The sequence below is a fragment of the Brassica napus genome, chromosome A9 (genome assembly GCF_020379485.1).
Source record: "Brassica napus cultivar Da-Ae chromosome A9, Da-Ae, whole genome shotgun sequence".
NCBI lineage: Eukaryota > Viridiplantae > Streptophyta > Magnoliopsida > Brassicales > Brassicaceae > Brassica > Brassica napus.
The window spans coordinates 626,062-642,362 of record NC_063442.1 but is presented as its reverse complement, the minus strand read 5'-3'; the positions used below and the strand labels follow the sequence as shown (position 1 = coordinate 642,362).

The 16,301-nt window shown below is 39.3% G+C and overlaps 5 protein-coding genes across 7 annotated transcripts; 3 read left to right on the top strand and 2 right to left on the bottom strand.

Moving 5' to 3' along the window:
• The first annotated feature begins 474 nt into the window (after positions 1-474).
• Positions 475-3,842, top strand: LOC106365532 (shaggy-related protein kinase theta). Of its 2 annotated transcripts, none has more exons than XM_048739157.1 (13): positions 475-804; positions 1,042-1,224; positions 1,309-1,401; positions 1,487-1,546; positions 1,631-1,903; positions 2,013-2,087; positions 2,203-2,259; positions 2,345-2,485; positions 2,595-2,645; positions 2,722-2,817; positions 2,896-2,979; positions 3,076-3,178; positions 3,374-3,842. In XM_048739157.1, exons 1-13 carry the CDS (start codon positions 742-744, stop codon positions 3,448-3,450), a joined length of 1,356 nt encoding a protein of 451 aa, XP_048595114.1. In that variant the 5' UTR covers positions 475-741; the 3' UTR covers positions 3,451-3,842. The 2 variants fall into 2 exon arrangements, with proteins under 2 accessions (XP_048595114.1, XP_013660407.1); XM_013804953.3 differs by having other exon boundaries at positions 480-804; positions 961-1,224.
• Positions 3,843-4,176: 334 nt separating this feature from the next.
• Positions 4,177-7,491, bottom strand: LOC106365531 (serine/threonine-protein kinase BSK3). The gene is made up of 11 exons (XM_048739156.1): positions 6,887-7,491; positions 6,704-6,800; positions 6,399-6,619; positions 6,180-6,315; positions 5,955-6,088; positions 5,760-5,865; positions 5,606-5,691; positions 5,332-5,520; positions 5,081-5,233; positions 4,841-4,954; positions 4,177-4,752 (listed from the first exon to the last, which is right to left on the bottom strand). Exons 2-11 carry the CDS (start codon positions 6,783-6,785, stop codon positions 4,519-4,521), a joined length of 1,455 nt encoding a protein of 484 aa, XP_048595113.1. The 5' UTR covers positions 6,786-6,800; positions 6,887-7,491; the 3' UTR covers positions 4,177-4,518.
• Positions 7,492-8,021: 530 nt separating this feature from the next.
• On the top strand, positions 8,022-9,337 carry LOC106363888 (actin-depolymerizing factor 8). Its single transcript, XM_013803557.3, has 3 exons — positions 8,022-8,305; positions 8,662-8,927; positions 8,996-9,337. Exons 1-3 carry the CDS (start codon positions 8,303-8,305, stop codon positions 9,144-9,146), a joined length of 420 nt encoding a protein of 139 aa, XP_013659011.1. The 5' UTR covers positions 8,022-8,302; the 3' UTR covers positions 9,147-9,337.
• A 787-nt stretch (positions 9,338-10,124) lies between these two features.
• LOC106365530 (remorin) lies at positions 10,125-11,201 on the top strand. Of its 2 annotated transcripts, none has more exons than XM_013804950.3 (4): positions 10,125-10,291; positions 10,430-10,493; positions 10,571-10,652; positions 10,810-11,201. In XM_013804950.3, exons 1-4 carry the CDS (start codon positions 10,282-10,284, stop codon positions 11,005-11,007), a joined length of 354 nt encoding a protein of 117 aa, XP_013660404.2. In that variant the 5' UTR covers positions 10,125-10,281; the 3' UTR covers positions 11,008-11,201. The 2 variants fall into 2 exon arrangements, with proteins under 2 accessions (XP_013660404.2, XP_013660403.2); XM_013804949.3 differs by having other exon boundaries at positions 10,137-10,291; positions 10,427-10,493.
• LOC125577641 (DEAD-box ATP-dependent RNA helicase 8) lies at positions 11,138-14,797 on the bottom strand. Its single transcript, XM_048739155.1, has 10 exons — positions 14,122-14,797; positions 13,891-13,951; positions 13,323-13,557; positions 12,977-13,215; positions 12,639-12,890; positions 12,387-12,567; positions 12,135-12,223; positions 11,973-12,046; positions 11,768-11,897; positions 11,138-11,513 (listed from the first exon to the last, which is right to left on the bottom strand). Exons 1-9 carry the CDS (start codon positions 14,442-14,444, stop codon positions 11,819-11,821), a joined length of 1,533 nt encoding a protein of 510 aa, XP_048595112.1. The 5' UTR covers positions 14,445-14,797; the 3' UTR covers positions 11,138-11,513; positions 11,768-11,818.
• Positions 14,798-16,301: the final 1,504 nt, after the last annotated feature.

Genomic DNA, 16,301 nt, shown 5'->3' with positions numbered 1-16,301 from the left:
TATTTACTTGATTTGTTGCAACCGAATAGTTAAATTTATAACCTATTGTTAAAACTCCAGCTAAGGCATAAACATTTGAGATGTTTGAAGCCCTCTTATTATGTCTCTTTTCTCCAATTCGACATGAGATAATGTGTAGAGTAGAATAGTAGATAAAGAGTTAGTTTTATTTGAAGTTTGAACATATAAAATGTCTAAAAACAGTATAGGAAGCAAGAATTAAAAAAGATTTAACATATGGGAAAGGAAAGGAGTCAAAGCTTTGGTCAAATGATCCATTGCGCATATTCCGCGTGCCTGCCTATCGATGCAATCATTCATTTACCCAATCTCCGTAAATAAGACAGCAAGATAAGGGTACTTTGGTAAACACAGCTGGTTGAAATCAGGCGTATTAATCCTGATCCGTCGGATGAATCGCTGAGATGAATCAACGGTGAGGAGTCAAGGTTTGACCAAAAAAGGAGAGGAGAGGGTGGCATGATTGGTTTTCGCCACGAGAAGCAAAAGATTCCCCCCCCCCCACCTGGTTTGCGTCGTGGAGAGAGAGAGAGAGAGAGAGGAAGGTTGAACAAGGACGCTTCGATTTGGCTCTGTTCCTCTTCTCCATTTTCTTCATAGCTGCTCGCTCGTCACGGCGGAGGAGATCGAGACAGATTCGATTTTGAATTTCTGAATCTGTTGATTGGATTAATTTTGAATCGGGGGGAAAATTAGGGTTTGGAGTTGGTATCTGCAAAGATGAACGTGATGCGTCGTCTCAAGAGCATTGCCTCGGGTCGGACCTCCATTTCTTCGGATCCTGTAAGTATTTATTTATTTATTTTTATAATTGCTGGATTGAGATTCGATTTAATTGGAATATTATTACAAGTCAAAAAAATTAGGGGTTTTTGAGATCTTAATCATAGTGCTTGTGGAGAAGTTAGATTTTGACGAAAGTTGTGATTTTTTTTAAAGGGAGGGGACTATGGGCTCAAGAGAGCCAAGCTTGATCAAGACAACGATAAGTTATGTACTGCTGGTGATGATCCGATGCAGGTTGACCAAACGTCTTCTTCATCTTCTTCTTCTCGTGAGATGAGAAATACAGACATGGTTTCGCAAGAATGTGTTGCTGGAACCTCAAATGTGCCTCCTCCTGCTGCTGCTGCTGCCACCGTGGATACTCAGCTTCCGGAAGTAATGATCAGAGACGAGCGTAATGCCAACCGCGAGGATAAGGTCAATTGCTTGTTTCTTCTTTGTTATATAAATTATCCTGCATCTCTATTAGCTTCTGCTCAAATCTCCATTGTTCTTGTACAGGATATGGAACCAACTGTTGTAAATGGCAGTGGGACTGAAACGGGTCAAGTTATTACAACCACTGTCGGAGGTCGAGATGGGAAGCCAAAGCAGGTGAATATCTGAATCATGATAGTCTTGAATAAATGTGTTTTTTCTGTTGGGCGTATCCTTTAATTTTTTCGTTATTTGGTTTCAGACAATCTCATACATGGCCCAGAGAGTGGTTGGAACAGGCTCATTCGGAGTTGTGTTCCAGGTATGTGGAATATTCTATTAATCCTTTTTTAATTTTTTGTTGTTTACGTAATTTAACTTGCTGTCTGTTTTTTCTTTTGGATAGGCCAAGTGTCTGGAAACGGGTGAACAAGTTGCAATTAAGAAGGTTCTGCAGGATAAAAGATACAAGAACAGAGAACTTCAGATCATGCGCTTGCAAGACCATCCCAACGTTGTGCGTCTAAGGCACTCTTTCTTTTCGACAACCGAGAAGGATGAGCTGTATCTTAACCTTGTCCTTGAGTTTGTTCCCGAAACTGTATACAGAGCATTAAAGCACTATACCAAAATGAATCAGCATATGCCAATTATCCTTGTTCAGCTTTACACCTATCAGGTGAGATATCTATGCTCCCCAATTAGTCGTTTTTAGTTATCTGCTTAGCATGAAACTTCATTTACATCGAAATCTTTTACTTACGCCTGTGTTGTCTTTGACATATCAGATCTGCCGTGCGCTGAACTACTTACATCGTGTGGTTGGGGTATGTCATCGTGACATCAAGCCACAAAATCTACTGGTAGAGTGTGAATTCTTTTGACTAGGCATCTATATTTTAATTTTTATATAGCGCTCAAAAGTTAAAACCATATTAACGGATAATACCCTGATTCTCTTATGATGTGTTCTTGTAGGTCAATTCCCAAACCCATCAATTAAAAATATGCGATTTTGGAAGCGCAAAGATGTTGGTATGTTCTTTCTTGTTTATAGTGTGATCTTTGGAGGTGGGTTCGCATTTGAAAATTGATGGCTAACACACTGGTACTTCTTCAGGTGCCAGGTGAACCTAACATATCCTATATATGTTCCCGGTACTACAGGGCACCCGAACTTATATTCGGGGCAACAGAGTATACCAATGCCATTGACATGTGGTCTGGTGGTTGTGTTATGGCAGAGCTTTTACTCGGCCAAGTGAGTATTATAAATTTTAAAGTTTGGGTTATGATTGTTTGATTAGTTACATCTTGGAACTTCTAAATCACATTCAATCCCATATTAACCGTTCGTATTCTACCTGTAGCCACTGTTTCCTGGGGAAAGTGGCATTGATCAGCTGGTGGAGATTATCAAGGTACTTATTATGATCCCTCTTCGTCCTCTTTCTATAATACCATGTTTCGTATCTTACTCATCTGTACGTCTACCAGATTCTTGGTACGCCGACGAGAGAAGAAATAAGGTGTATGAATCCCAATTACACAGAGTTCAAGTTCCCTCAAATTAAAGCTCACCCGTGGCACAAGGTTTGTAAACTAAGGTGCCTCTTTGGTGTATGTGCATATTGAAGTGAAATCTAATGTGTGTAGCACAAAAATCTTCAGATTTTCCAAAAGCGAATGCCACCTGAAGCAGTAGACCTCGTGTCAAGACTCCTCCAGTATTCACCAAACCTCCGCTGCACTGCAGTAAGACTGAATCCTTCTGGACATCACAAAACTACATATAATCCTTCTGATTTCGAATTTTATAATTCAAACAAAACCTTTCTTATATTTGTATAGTTGGAAGCATGTGCACACCCCTTCTTCGATGACTTGCGGGACCCGAATATTTCACTGCCAAATGGAAGACCACTGCCTCCATTATTTAACTTCACTCCCCAAGGTCAGCCCATGAGCTCTCTTTACCTCGTCTTTCTCGTTGCAAAAATTGTGAAGTAACCATTGTTACGCAACTTTGTTGGAAATCACCATCATATATGTGAAGAGTTTAATGGATAGATACGTATACAGATGAGCTGAGACTACATTCCATTCTGTATCATTAATTTGTTTACTATATGTATTTTAAACTGTACAGAACTTGCGGGTGCATCAACAGAGCTGAGACAGCGTCTAATTCCAGCGCATTGCCAGGGGACGGGAAGTAGCTCTTAGGATCATTCAATAGTGTTTCCAGATTCAGCATTCCCTCCCTCTCGCTATTTACTTCAGTGTGTACATCAATTTTGAACCACTTTGTGCTTCCAATATTTGTCGTCTGAGGAGGAGTCTTGAAATCTGAACGCCGGGGAGCCGATGGAGGGGATGTGAAACAATTGGGTTCAAGGAGCTTCTTCTGAGTTAGCCTTTCTCTCAGTTTGCTTCCTCTTTTACCTTTTTCTCCACCTCCACTTTCATTTTTCTTTTGTTTTTTTTTCCACAAATCTGACCCCCTTAAATGTTTGATGTATCATTTTTTAATGTTTGTAATCCATCATGAATATGGCACTTGTCCTAATATCGCAAGCTTGTGTACAATAATATTCAGTTCTCTGTTCCAACCTCAATTGGTTTATTTTGGGTGAAACAATTTTCTCTTTGCCAAAAACTCTGAGAGCATTTGATACAGTGAGGTCTGAGGAACAACACTTCCTGTCAAGGTAAACATAGCACCAGCTAACTTACTTTCTTCATAGTGTTTTTCTCTGCCACTACAACTAGTGGCAGTGGCTAAATTGCAGAGGTTATGAAACTTTGCAATACTCTAAAGCATTTTGTAAGTAGGGAATGATAACAAAGTTGTTTTACCATTCAAATTGAAGAGACTGCGAAGCTTTGCAAAACTCTAGAACATTTAGTGGCAACGAGTCATTTTACATGGGGGTGATGATGTGATACATGAATCAAATAAAAACAATCTATTTTAAATTCTTCAATACACGGAAGGGTTTATTATATTACAATGTTCAACATATAAAAAAAGTTTAAGGAACTGGATTTCAAAGGAAATGAATCCTTCAGTGCCTATAAAAACAGGGAAAAGAAGAGCACAAACACTACACCACACAAACCCATCATTGTGTCTCTAGTTTTGCAAATCGTTCTCGAGTGTTGCCCTCATCCTTTGTGCTCAAAAGATTTAACAAACCTCTCAAACTTGGTTAAGATGTTCTTTCATCTTTAACCAAAGGAAGAAAAGCCAATCTTAAAACGGTATATGTATCTTAACTTCAATTGGGAAGCTCAGTTCCTCTTAGATTCAAGGTTAGATCCCTCTTTGAGTGCGATTTGTGATTCGTTCTCCATTTCCAAAAAGGAAAGGGAAGCAGACTGGAGATAAGACGCAACATGCCACAAGGGAGAGATCAATTGTGCTTGAATTGCATCGTCTAATGCTTCTTTTGGCATGTCACTCATTAGGTAACACAGGCTACGCCGTGCACACACTGTTGGAGAGATCATTCCTCCATCTATGAACTGTGCAAAAATTTGGACATCATCCATGTTAATACTCTCTATGTTATTATCCTACAAGTGTATTTGTGTTTCGGTTATAAGAACCAACCTGAGTGTAACACTCAATGGCCTCTCTGAAGTCTTTTTGCCTGAAAGCTACATCACCCTTCTTCTTAAAGTTCAAAGACTCTTGCATCTGGTCCGTCCACATATGAAAAGAGAGCTGCATTTCCCAAAAACATTGTAAGAAAGAAACACACAATGAAGAACCTTTCGGACAACATCACCGGACACTAAATAACTGAGTAACAGAGGCAACTTAAATCTGTAAATCACGAGTTCAAGATACCTCATTGGTGACGCCCTCGTCGTCTTTGTATCCAAGTTTCTCCAAGATCTCAAGCATAGCGGTCAGGTCCTTTCTTGAACAAGCTTCACCAAGAGGGGACAGAGGAGACACCGAACTACTGTGGGGCAGACCCATTAGAACATGGGATGGGACCTGCATTGTTCAATACATGGAAACAATTATATGAGTCAACACACATAGACTTGGTCCTTGTTTTTTTTTATTAATGTCTAATAATATGAAATGGGAACCTCTGTGTCCTTCTGAAGAGGCGTCAGGGCAGTGACCAAAGATTTTGGGTTTGGCCTTTCACGAGCTTCGTACTGAAGACAACGAGACGCTAGGCGTACTAGCTCTGTGCCATCGCTGTCAGAGAATTGCCCATCTAGACAAGAATCAGTCAGCGTCTGGAGATTCCTGTCTCTAATTAGATCAAGGGCCTACACAAAACAGATTGAAAGAATCAATCTTCACCTCCATATGTGAAAGGTTGCAATCTCATATGTTTAGGCTAAAAATACTCACATGGCTAGGAGGAATATGTTTCCCGCTCAGAAGATCAAGAAGAAGAGTGCCAAAGCTGTATATCACACTCTCTGGAGTAATCCTCCCTGAAAACATGAGGTGCATTTTAGCCTCAACCATGCCAATATTGGTTTTTAAAAATTGATGATTGTACCAGTTCGGAGATATTCAGGAGGGGTGAAAGCAAGATTTGTGCTGTAACTTTTCCCATCCCGACTATTCTTCATCAAGCCAAAAGTAGAAAGTCTTGGATTGCATTCCTTAAAAAAAAAAGACCCTCAAGGCATCAGCCAATGAAGGAATAACATAGAAACATGTCCAGAAGAGCTATAGTCAATAATAACAATACCTCATCAAATAAAACGCGGTAGGCATTGAGGTCGTGGTAAAGAGTACGCTCTTGGTTGGTGCAGTATTCAAGAGCTTGTGCAAGATACAAAACAACACGTAGCCTCATTGTCCATTTCATAGGTTGCGTTTCCCCTGGTTGTTGCAATAAAAGAACACACTTAGTGTCTAAGGTGACATAACATCTAAACATATATATAAGGGAGAGAAGATGAGTCGTGTTTACAATGGAAAAGGTGTTTGGCTAGGGTTTCATTGGGCATAAACTCAGCGACAAGCAACCTCTCGTCACCTTCGCAGCAACAGCCGAGTAAATTAGCCATTCTCTCACTCCTCAGCTGACCAACGGACCTCGCTTCCTCCTGCACATAAAGAGAGAACACATATTACAAAGATTGTAAAAAAAAAAAAAAGAGAATTATGAAACAAAAGTATAGATTCGTACGAGGAACTGGCGAGCGTCAGGCCAGGCCATTCTGGTGAAACGCTTGACAGCAATCTTCTTCTGGTTCTCGAGCTTCCCTCTATAGACGACATTAGGAGCCTTTTCACCATGCTCAGACACAATATACTCGACAGCAAAGCCAGAAGTAGCTGACTTGAGCTGGTCTAATGTGTACTCACGGAAGGCAGGCACGTCGGTGACGTCACTATTGTCTCCATTCTCTGCAATTTACAAGAAGAGGCAACACCAATCAGATAATAATGTCTAAAATAGATCCAAAGTGGGAAGAAAAACAAAAAGTAAACCAAGATGGGGAGGAGCTTCAAGAACAGCAGTCTTGTGTGATGGTTTGCGACAGCAACCGAGGTTAGAGCATTGACCTCCCATCTATAAACAAACTCTCTGCAACAAAATTACAGAGGCGCAATAATGATGAATCGAAATTTCGCAAAAAAAATAGAACCTTTTAGTGGAGAAAAAGGTCGTACCTTTGTCAACTCGAGAGAGGGTTACACTGAAAAAGCTATGGAGTTTCGAGTGTCAACCCAAAATCCACTCTTGTTTAGTCAAACTCGACCACAAACCAAACAACCCAACAAAAAAAAATCGATTGATCTACCTGGAGCCTAATAAACCTATCTACGATTCAAAAACTCACACTAAAATGTTTTTTTTTTTCGGATCGAAGAACTTAAATCTGTATTTTTAGGTTTGGTTTTCTCGATTGCATCAAAGTGGTCTGAGGAGAAAGATAACAAAACCAATTCCACGTGGTTACAATCAATTTTATATAAAGAAACTCAATCGAGAGACAGTAGTATCTCTCAATCGAATCGACATGAACGTATGTGATTCATTAGCTTTAAACAATCTAAAACTAAAAAGATAGTATAAAAGTAGATCAGATCACAGAGTTTATTATTAGTATTTATATATTACTAGTACTACTACACACAGACACTGTCAAGTGTGTGTATTCGTGCATCTACACATCTGTAAATTCACCAAAAGTTTATTTTATTTTTTGTTTCTGAAACAACAACCAAGACAGAGAGAAAGTAAGATAAAATAATCCACCAAAAGACCCCGACAATTTGATGAATTGTTTTAATGGTGAGACTCGAGAGACATGGCAACCAAAGAATCTGTGGCCATTAGCACTGTAATACCCCTGTTATTATTTTTTTTTTTAAATCAATTAATAAATTGATGTCGTACAGATTTGAAGAGGATTGTCAAAAAAAAGTAGCACCGCCTGTTAAAGCAAGCAAGTGGTCGTTGTTGTTGTTTGTTCATAGACATAGTCCTCTTTCCCGTTGGCTCTCCATGCCGTAATAGCTATTCTTTCTAACGGACTTTTTTAATTAAGGAGGGAACTACTAACGACACACTAAGCAGTGTTGATTGACGATGAATCAAGGCCCATGGGCTTTTATAGGCCTCTCGTTCAGCTTAAATTAAACCGGTTTGTCAATCAATTAGTACTTGGTAGGATTGGAAAGCCTGAGGAGACCAATCATGTCAGAAGAGAAGAGAGAGGGTCAAAACTTGAAGGGAAAAGAAATAAAACATTGGTACATCATGTAGACCTCAACGCTCCAATGTTCTTCCGACCAAAACTTTCAGCTCACCACAAAGTAATAAAGAAATATAGAAACGTATTAGTAAGAATGAGTAAAACATATAAAAACCATTTGAAAATATCTATATGGGCACAACGTGACAGCAACAAAGTCGTCTATTCTGAATACGTGATCCCAGGCTAAATAGACCAAAGGAAAATAAGATCAAAACAGCCCTCCTTTGTGTTTTTTCTTCAACTCTCCCCCCTCTTTTCCCCCATTCCCTTCATTTTGATCTAATCATCAAACCCTGGTTTAGATTTCCATCTCAACAAAGAAGACATGGTAAGTTCCTACACATCCAGTCTTAGATGATGCATGGCTTACCTTTCTTTACATACGTTTCTGGTTTTTCATCAACCAACTGTGAGGCTAAGTGAAATGAATTCCCATTTGGATGTTGTTGTTGGATAGGTATATATGGTGGTGATAATGTTAGGATTTCATATTTAAAAAATATACTAATTAGTTTTGTGGTATTTGGTTTGGAACTTGGAAGTATATATAACAAGAAGAGAGTTCATGTGTGGAATAGCTTTGTGTGATACGTTATGGCCATATCAAAAGTTTTGTATGTTATTTAGTTAGGAACATCATGAAGAAGGTTCATGTATGGCTAATAAATGATTATGTTGTGACAGGCTAACTCGGCATCTGGGATGCATGTAAATGATGAATGCAAGGTCAAGTTTATGGAGCTGAAAGCAAAGAGGACTTACAGGTACATCGTGTTCAAGATTGATGAGAAGGCTCAAGAAGTTCAAATCGAAAAGCTTGGGAATCCACAAGAGACTTACGATGATTTCACAAACTCCATCCCGGAGAATGAATGCCGATACGCAATCTATGATTTTGATTTCACCACCGAGGATAACTGCCAGAAGAGCAAGATCTATTTCATTGCATGGTAAACACATCTGTGTAGTTCATGATCTGAATATGTGAGAGCTTTTGATTGATTGATTGATTGAACAGGTCACCTGATACTTCAAGAGTACGTAGCAAGATGTTGTATGCAAGCTCAAAGGATAGGTTCAAGAGAGAAATGGATGGAATCCAAGTTGAGTTGCAAGCAACTGATCCTAGCGAGATGAGCCTTGACATCATCAAAGAACGAGCTCTGTGAGCCCCAAAAATTCATATCATATCATTATTCTAAATGAACCACTGCATCTTTATTTATACCTAAATTGTTTTGTATGTTAAAGCTTGTTTAATTTGTATCATTGACATTTCCATTTCCCTTTGGATATTTCTGCTCTTTGCAAACAGTTTGTGTGGATTTATGTCTTAAAATTATTATTGTTTTTTTCTTTCCTCACAAGCAAAACAAAACAATGGTAATTAAGATAGTTTAATTCTTGAGCTTTCTTTCTGAAAAGTGAACCATTCAGGTCGAGCCAACGGATACGCTGCCTGTATGACTGCGACTACTTGTGCTTGAGAATCGTTAGAGATGCAATGCTTCCACAGTTCTTAGGTAGACTAACCCCATTTGTTATTTTGTTTTTATTACAGTTATGATATGAAGATCATCCAACATGCAAAAACTCGTGTTATTTATCTAGTAATAAGAAAAACAACAAAACAGAAAATGCCAACTAATGATGCATTAGTAAAACAATGTAGTGGACTTAGTATGGAATGCTTTAAGCATATATCATCCAAACTTTTCTCTCTTTATTTTTTGTCTTATTTTTAATATAGATTCCATTCTTTGATTAAAACAAATATAATAAAAGAAAATTCACAAAAGGAATATAGGGACGAGAAGCAAATGATAAAAAACAAATATATACGTCTAATAAAAAAATTTGGGTTTTCAAAATTTGTTAACTAAAATAGCAAAATTAATTAGATTAGTTTATATGTAATGTTATAAACATCGATTTCCACATTTATGTTTTAACGATTAACAAAACTCTCTTGAGAGTTCCACAAACACAAATCATGAAAAAAATACGAGAGATTAGAAAACACGTGATGCTCGCCATTTTTTTCAATATTCGTTTATTTTGCAAGCTGTAATACATATTCTTCAAGACAGGCCGAATAAACAATGAAAAGACTAACACAGACGGATGGAAAACCATCAGAATCAATGTTTAATACTCACAAAATAAGAAAAAATGACACCATTACACTTATATCATTGAAACCTTTTCCGATCGAACATATCACTATATCTTTATAAATAGAACTAAATGTTCTTTTAACCTTCATTTAGAACCTAAAGCTCGAAGCTCTTTTCCTTTCCTTGAATGGAGACAGGTAATACTCCTATCACAAACTTACATTATTGTCATCACCTTGTGAGAATGGCTATTTGGATTCAAATGCAATTTTTTTAAATTGTTATTAACATATAAACACTTATGAAGTAAGTTTAAAAAAACACTCATGAAGTAGGAAAAGCGCAGTTATCGGTCATCAAGGCATGGAAGGAAGAGAAGATAACAAAGGTCACTAGCAAGTAAGAAACAACACAACCCCCTTTTCTAAGGTTCCGCAGTGTCTACACGACGCTGTGACAGTTTTTCTAATTTGCAGGACTCAGAAGAGGCTCCATGAGATTTCAGGATGGGAGAATAAGAAAACAAGAAAGATCGAATCTCAACTCGCTAGTGTCCAAGTAAGTCCCACCAAAACATCTCTTGTTCTACTCGATGTTTATGACTCTTCTCTATTTCTCAAGTAAATTTGATGCTCAAATGAATCTATCAAAAACAAGAAGCAAGTCAACTACTAAAGACTGCTGCATCTAAAGACATTAATGTTGTCTACTGCAGCGGAAGATGGATAGTGAGAAAATGGAGGAAACAGAGAAACTGAGGAGCAAGAAAGCAGCAGTTCATGCAAAAGCACAAGAGAAGAAAGCGAAGGTTCAAACTAGACGCGCTCAAGAGATTCTCCATGCCGAAGAAGAAGCTGCTAGGCTTCAAGCCACTGGACAGATTCCCAACAAGTCATCTTGCGGCTGCTTCTGATATAACTGTGTTACATATTACTACGACCCATCTTCCCCACTCCTATGTCATACTTGTATAATTTATGTGTGATTTTGCTTGTGTTTTTCATGGAGAGTGCTAAAATAATTGTCCACATAACACACACATGTGTACGAAACGATGCAAAGACTTATTATTGAAGTTGAAAAGCTGAAAACAGGATATTAAAGACTCACGAAAGCATAGCTTTTTGAAGACACACCACAACACTGAAACCATTGATCAGTCTACGACAAAGAAAGAGACATAGCATCAAACGACTTGTCAAACCTAAAATTAAAAAAAGAGCTTCTTTTCCACTTCTACCCAGAATTTTAAACCTTCTGGGACTTGTCTATATGTAGTTGAATCTACTAAATAAGGGAAACTCAAAAGACGCACACATAACATTTTGGTGGTAAGAGGCAGAATGACAAGACTTTTGGGTTGTGGTTGTCCTGCCAAGGCTAGATAAACACAACTTTCTTCCCATTGCGTCAACCAACCTGAATAATAACACAAATCCAAATAATGTTTTAGGGATCTCACGCAAATGAGGAGCAACACTAACTAAAGATATTTTGTAGCATAAAAAGGACGAGAACTTTGTCTCCTAATGATGTAACATGGCGTCTTAGATCTTCCATAAACACTATTATCGTATATAATACAATAATTATCCTAGAGATTCTTTACAAGTAGTAAAACGACCCCAAAAGTAGGAACATTTCAAGCCTGTCCGTAAGTTGGTGTTACTTACCACTTATTACCGAGACACCTAACAGGAGACCAAGGGGGGTCAAACCCTTAGTTATTGGCAATAAATTGCCTGATCGATATGTGGAGGAATTTGCTTGATCTCCGTTCCAAGCTCTTGCTCAATCCGGTAACTATAATATAAGACTGAGGTTAAATAACAAAGGTATGCAGCATGAGTATAAACCAGTTAAGAGAGAAAAACATACAGGTTAAAGCGGTCCTCATAGGTGATGAGGTTCACAGCTAAACCAAGATGGCCAAACCTTCCTGACCGACCAACCTGAACAGCAACCGGGTATCAAAATCAAATGACAATCAATCAATGTGTAGAAATCAGGTAGAGTGTAGACATCTGACTTTCAGCTTACCCTATGGAGATAAGTTTCTGCAGTCTTTGGGAAATCAAAGTTTATCACCACATTGACCGCTTGAATATCAATCCCACGTGTGAATAGGTCTGCATCATCAAATCATCAAACCCTAAACTATTCAGGTGAAGGACTTGTCATAATTCACAAAGATAAAATAGCAAAACCAGTGTAACATGATGGCCTCAGACTAGCCACTCTTTGAGTTCTAAAGTAAATTAATTGACCAGTATAAGAACACTTAGGGCATACCAGTACACACGAGATTCCGGCATGCACCATTGCGGAAGTCATGGAACACTCTGTTTCGGTGGTCTTGAAGCATCTTTGCATGGATGTAAAAGCACGAATACCCAAGCTCTGTAATTTTCTTAGCTAAGAGCTCCACGCGGTTCACAGAATTGCAGAATATGATGGATTGGTTAATTTGCAGCTGCAGAAGAAGAAGAAAAAGAGAGTCAATGCCAGCTAATCAATACTTAAAGTTCAGATCTAGGTACTAACCTTGGAGAAGAGTGTATTCAAGCAATGAATTTTCTGTCGTTCTTCAACAAAAGCATAGAACTGCGTAATACCCTTGAGCGTAAGCTCATCCATGAGATTTATGATGTAAGGATTCGTCAGAAATCTATCCTTAAAATCCTTTACAGTGACAGGAAACGTGGCTGAGAACATCAGTATCTGACGATTTTGCGGAAGAAAGCTGATCAGATGCTCCACTGAAGGTTGGAACTCTTGAGATAAAAGCTTATCAGCCTGAGATAAAATAGATCCATATCGAAATTAAATTCAGGGAAACCATGACAGTGTTGCTAATACAAAGTAAGCAATGCACTATTTACCTCATCCATAACAAAGACGGAGCAATCTTTCAAAACACAAACACCTTTCTTGGTAAGATCCAGAATCCTCCCAGGAGTTCCAACCAGTAAATGGACAGGCTGATACAAACGCATGATATCATCTTTGAGACTGGTGCCTCCAGTGGTCACCATGACTTGAATCTTCAAATGCTTCCCTAGCTCCTTGCACACCTGTGATGTCTGAAGGGCTAACTCTCGAGTTGGAACAATTATCACAGCTGCAAAACAAGAAAGGCATCAGCTGCAAAACAAGAAAGGCAAAACAGATAATAGCATTCTATTACATCAAAAAATCAACTGAAAACATGGTCCAGGGAAGAGTTACCTTGAATAACGTTGTTATCTTGGTCAATTTTTTCCAAGACAGGAATACAGAAGGCGGCAGTCTTGCCAGTGCCGTTCTTAGCTCGGGCAAGGATGTCTCTACCGGTTAAGGCGATTGGGATACTCTCTTCCTGAATAGGAGAAGGTCTTTCAAAACCCTTCTCATAGATTCCCATTAGAAGCTCTCGTTTCAGAAAATAATCTTCAAACTCGTTTCCTTTAGTTGCAGTCACATCCTGAGCATGATAACAAGTGAAAGAATTATGCAAACGTCATCGCTTACAAACAAACAAACAAAAACTATCGGTTACCCAAAAATAGATTCTCACACAGGTTTTGTATTAAGCACATACATAAACCAAGAGCTTCCTTGTATTAAGAGCTAAAGGTTAAAATGTGGGAAAATATCACTAACAATATTGAGCTATCTAAAAGACGAAACACATTTATGCATAACACAACAGAAGACAGGTGAAATAATCAGTCTATGTACGCTTCCTTTACGTGCAAGAAAGAAAACAAAGGGGAAATCCTAATTTATTATCGTTCTTCCAAGTACTGAGTCTTACCTCAGTTCTGAAGCGAGTATCAGGTGCAGGTAGTTTAAGCCTCGCCTTCCAATCTTCCGAACTGGAGAGAGAAGAACACACAATGAATATAAGCACCCCTCTAACATAACGACTAAGAGACTGATAAACGTTACCACACGCACAAAAAATGAAACCAAACACTAAACACAGTTCAATGCCATTGTAGTAAGATAGGACAAGCAACATAAAAAGAGGACTTAAGCTACTAACTTTGTGTCGACAGCTTCGGACAGAACACTCTTCTCAACTTCTGCAACTGCATCGCCATTACTGTTACCGCCAGAGATCTGGGGTCTTCGAAGCCATTGTTGTTGCTGTTGGTATCCATGTTGTTGTTGCACCTGCTGAGACGTGGCTTGCTGAAACTGCTGTTGATGATTCTGCGGAGCGTAACCGCCGCGCTGCACGTACTGCGGCGGCGGCTGCTGTTGGTAACCAGGCCGCGACTGGAAATTAGGGTTAGGATTGACGGCAGCACGACCAGCACCGATCCCTGGAGGATACCTTCCTCTGTTGTTGTTGTTGTTGTTCATCACCACAAGAGTTTCCTTCTTATCGATCCCTAAAACGCTAATCTACGGATAAGATCTGTACAGCAAGGGAAGACCAACGTTCTAGTGTTTCCTCAAAAAACCTAGTTCAATCTCTCGAGATATTTGACAGATTTAATAACAAAAAGGAAACTTGCGGAGAAATCTAGGGTTGAAGCGAGATAAAATAGAAAGCAGATCTGGGAAAAATTAAAGCGAGATTCGAGGATTGATGATAGACAGTTAACGAAAGAGGTCCACGCGAGGAAGGGGAGACTGGAGAGCGAGCAATCAAAGGAAGGCTTGAGACACAGACAGACGGAGTACAGGTAGACAAATCTCTCTGTAATAATATTATTATAATGTTTTTCTTTCTGATTTTTGTCTGATATTTTTGGTGGGAGATGCAGATGGATCATGGCTACATAACCACGGCCTTGGGCTTCGGGAGTGTTGAACGGGCTTTTCAATTTTCTTAAATATACAAAACTTACCCTGTGTTTCTTTTTATTTACCGATTCATCAACCACTTCCTTTGATTACAGATTCACCCATTGCTTCCTTTCTATTAACACATCTTTTATCAAACAAATTACTCTCTTGGTTTGGTTTTAGTTTAATTGTCGTTGTAGAGTAAAATTTTCTTTTCAAAACAATATCATTTTATAATTTCAACGTAAAATTTATTAACAATATTTTTCACTTTATTTTTTATTAGTTAAAATATAATTAAATATATAGGTAATGTTAAATATAATCAAACTCCAGAAAGATTCTCTCACAAAACTCTCGGAGAAGAAGAAGAAGGTCTTGACTGGAGAGAGAAAAAGAGAGCGAGTAAGAGTTGAAGTCCGCCATGGCGTCCGGTGGCGCGTCCGAGCGCGTACCGGCGCCGATGGCCCTCTTCTTTGTTGTTCCGTTCAAATCTTCGAGAGTGTAGTCCGATCTGACGACTCCCTCCGACATGCGCGCGGATCTGGGTTAGGGTTTTGCTTCCGGAAGTCTTCGGTTCTCTGCAACTCTTCTTCCTCTGGATTCGCGGCGAGGAGAGAAGACAGTCAGATCGTCATTTCAGCGGTTTTTGATCCGGGTTGTAGAGGCTTACACAGCTCTTACATCGCCGATAAAGTTCACGGGTTGTGGAGGCTTCTTTAGCTCTGTGGCGCCGTTCAAGTTCCCGGAGCGTGGAGGCTAATACAGCTCCAGTGCTGTCGGCTTTCGCTGGCTCTTGGTATCCTAGGTTCGATTTAGGGTTTTATTTTTGTTTGTGTGTTGTCGGGGTTTGATCTGATGGAGGAGCTCTCGTCGGAGGACGATTGATGCTCTCTGGTGGCTTGTGCGGTTCAAGTGGTTGTCTGCTTTCTTTAATCGGATGAGATCTCGATGGGATCGATGCATCTCTCCGGATTGAAGATTAAGCGTTGAAGAAAGGTGATGGTTTTGACGGAGGCTCTGTTGTCTTCTGAGCTCCGTCGTTACGAGTTTTGCGGCGAGGCGGACCCGGCGATGTATCCAAGCGGTGACGGTCGAGTTGAGACGGAAGCGATACGTGTCGCTCTGACGGCTCTGATCTCTACACGTATCCGGTCTCCTCGACGAGTGTACCGGCCGAAGTCGTCGGGTTTTCTCCTGGTTCGGGTTTGGGTCGCAGGCCCATTATTTGTTCTTGGTTGGCCTGTAGGCTTTTATTGTTCACTTTCGGATTAGTAGTTTCTTTTGGGCTTCGGCCATGTATTTGGGCTTGGCCCTTCTTCATCAATATTAAAAACATTGACGGGAAAAAAAAAAAAAAAGGTAATGTTATTTTTATTTTGGAAACATGTAAGAGTAAAATTTTTCTTAGTCTGTATATATAAATTT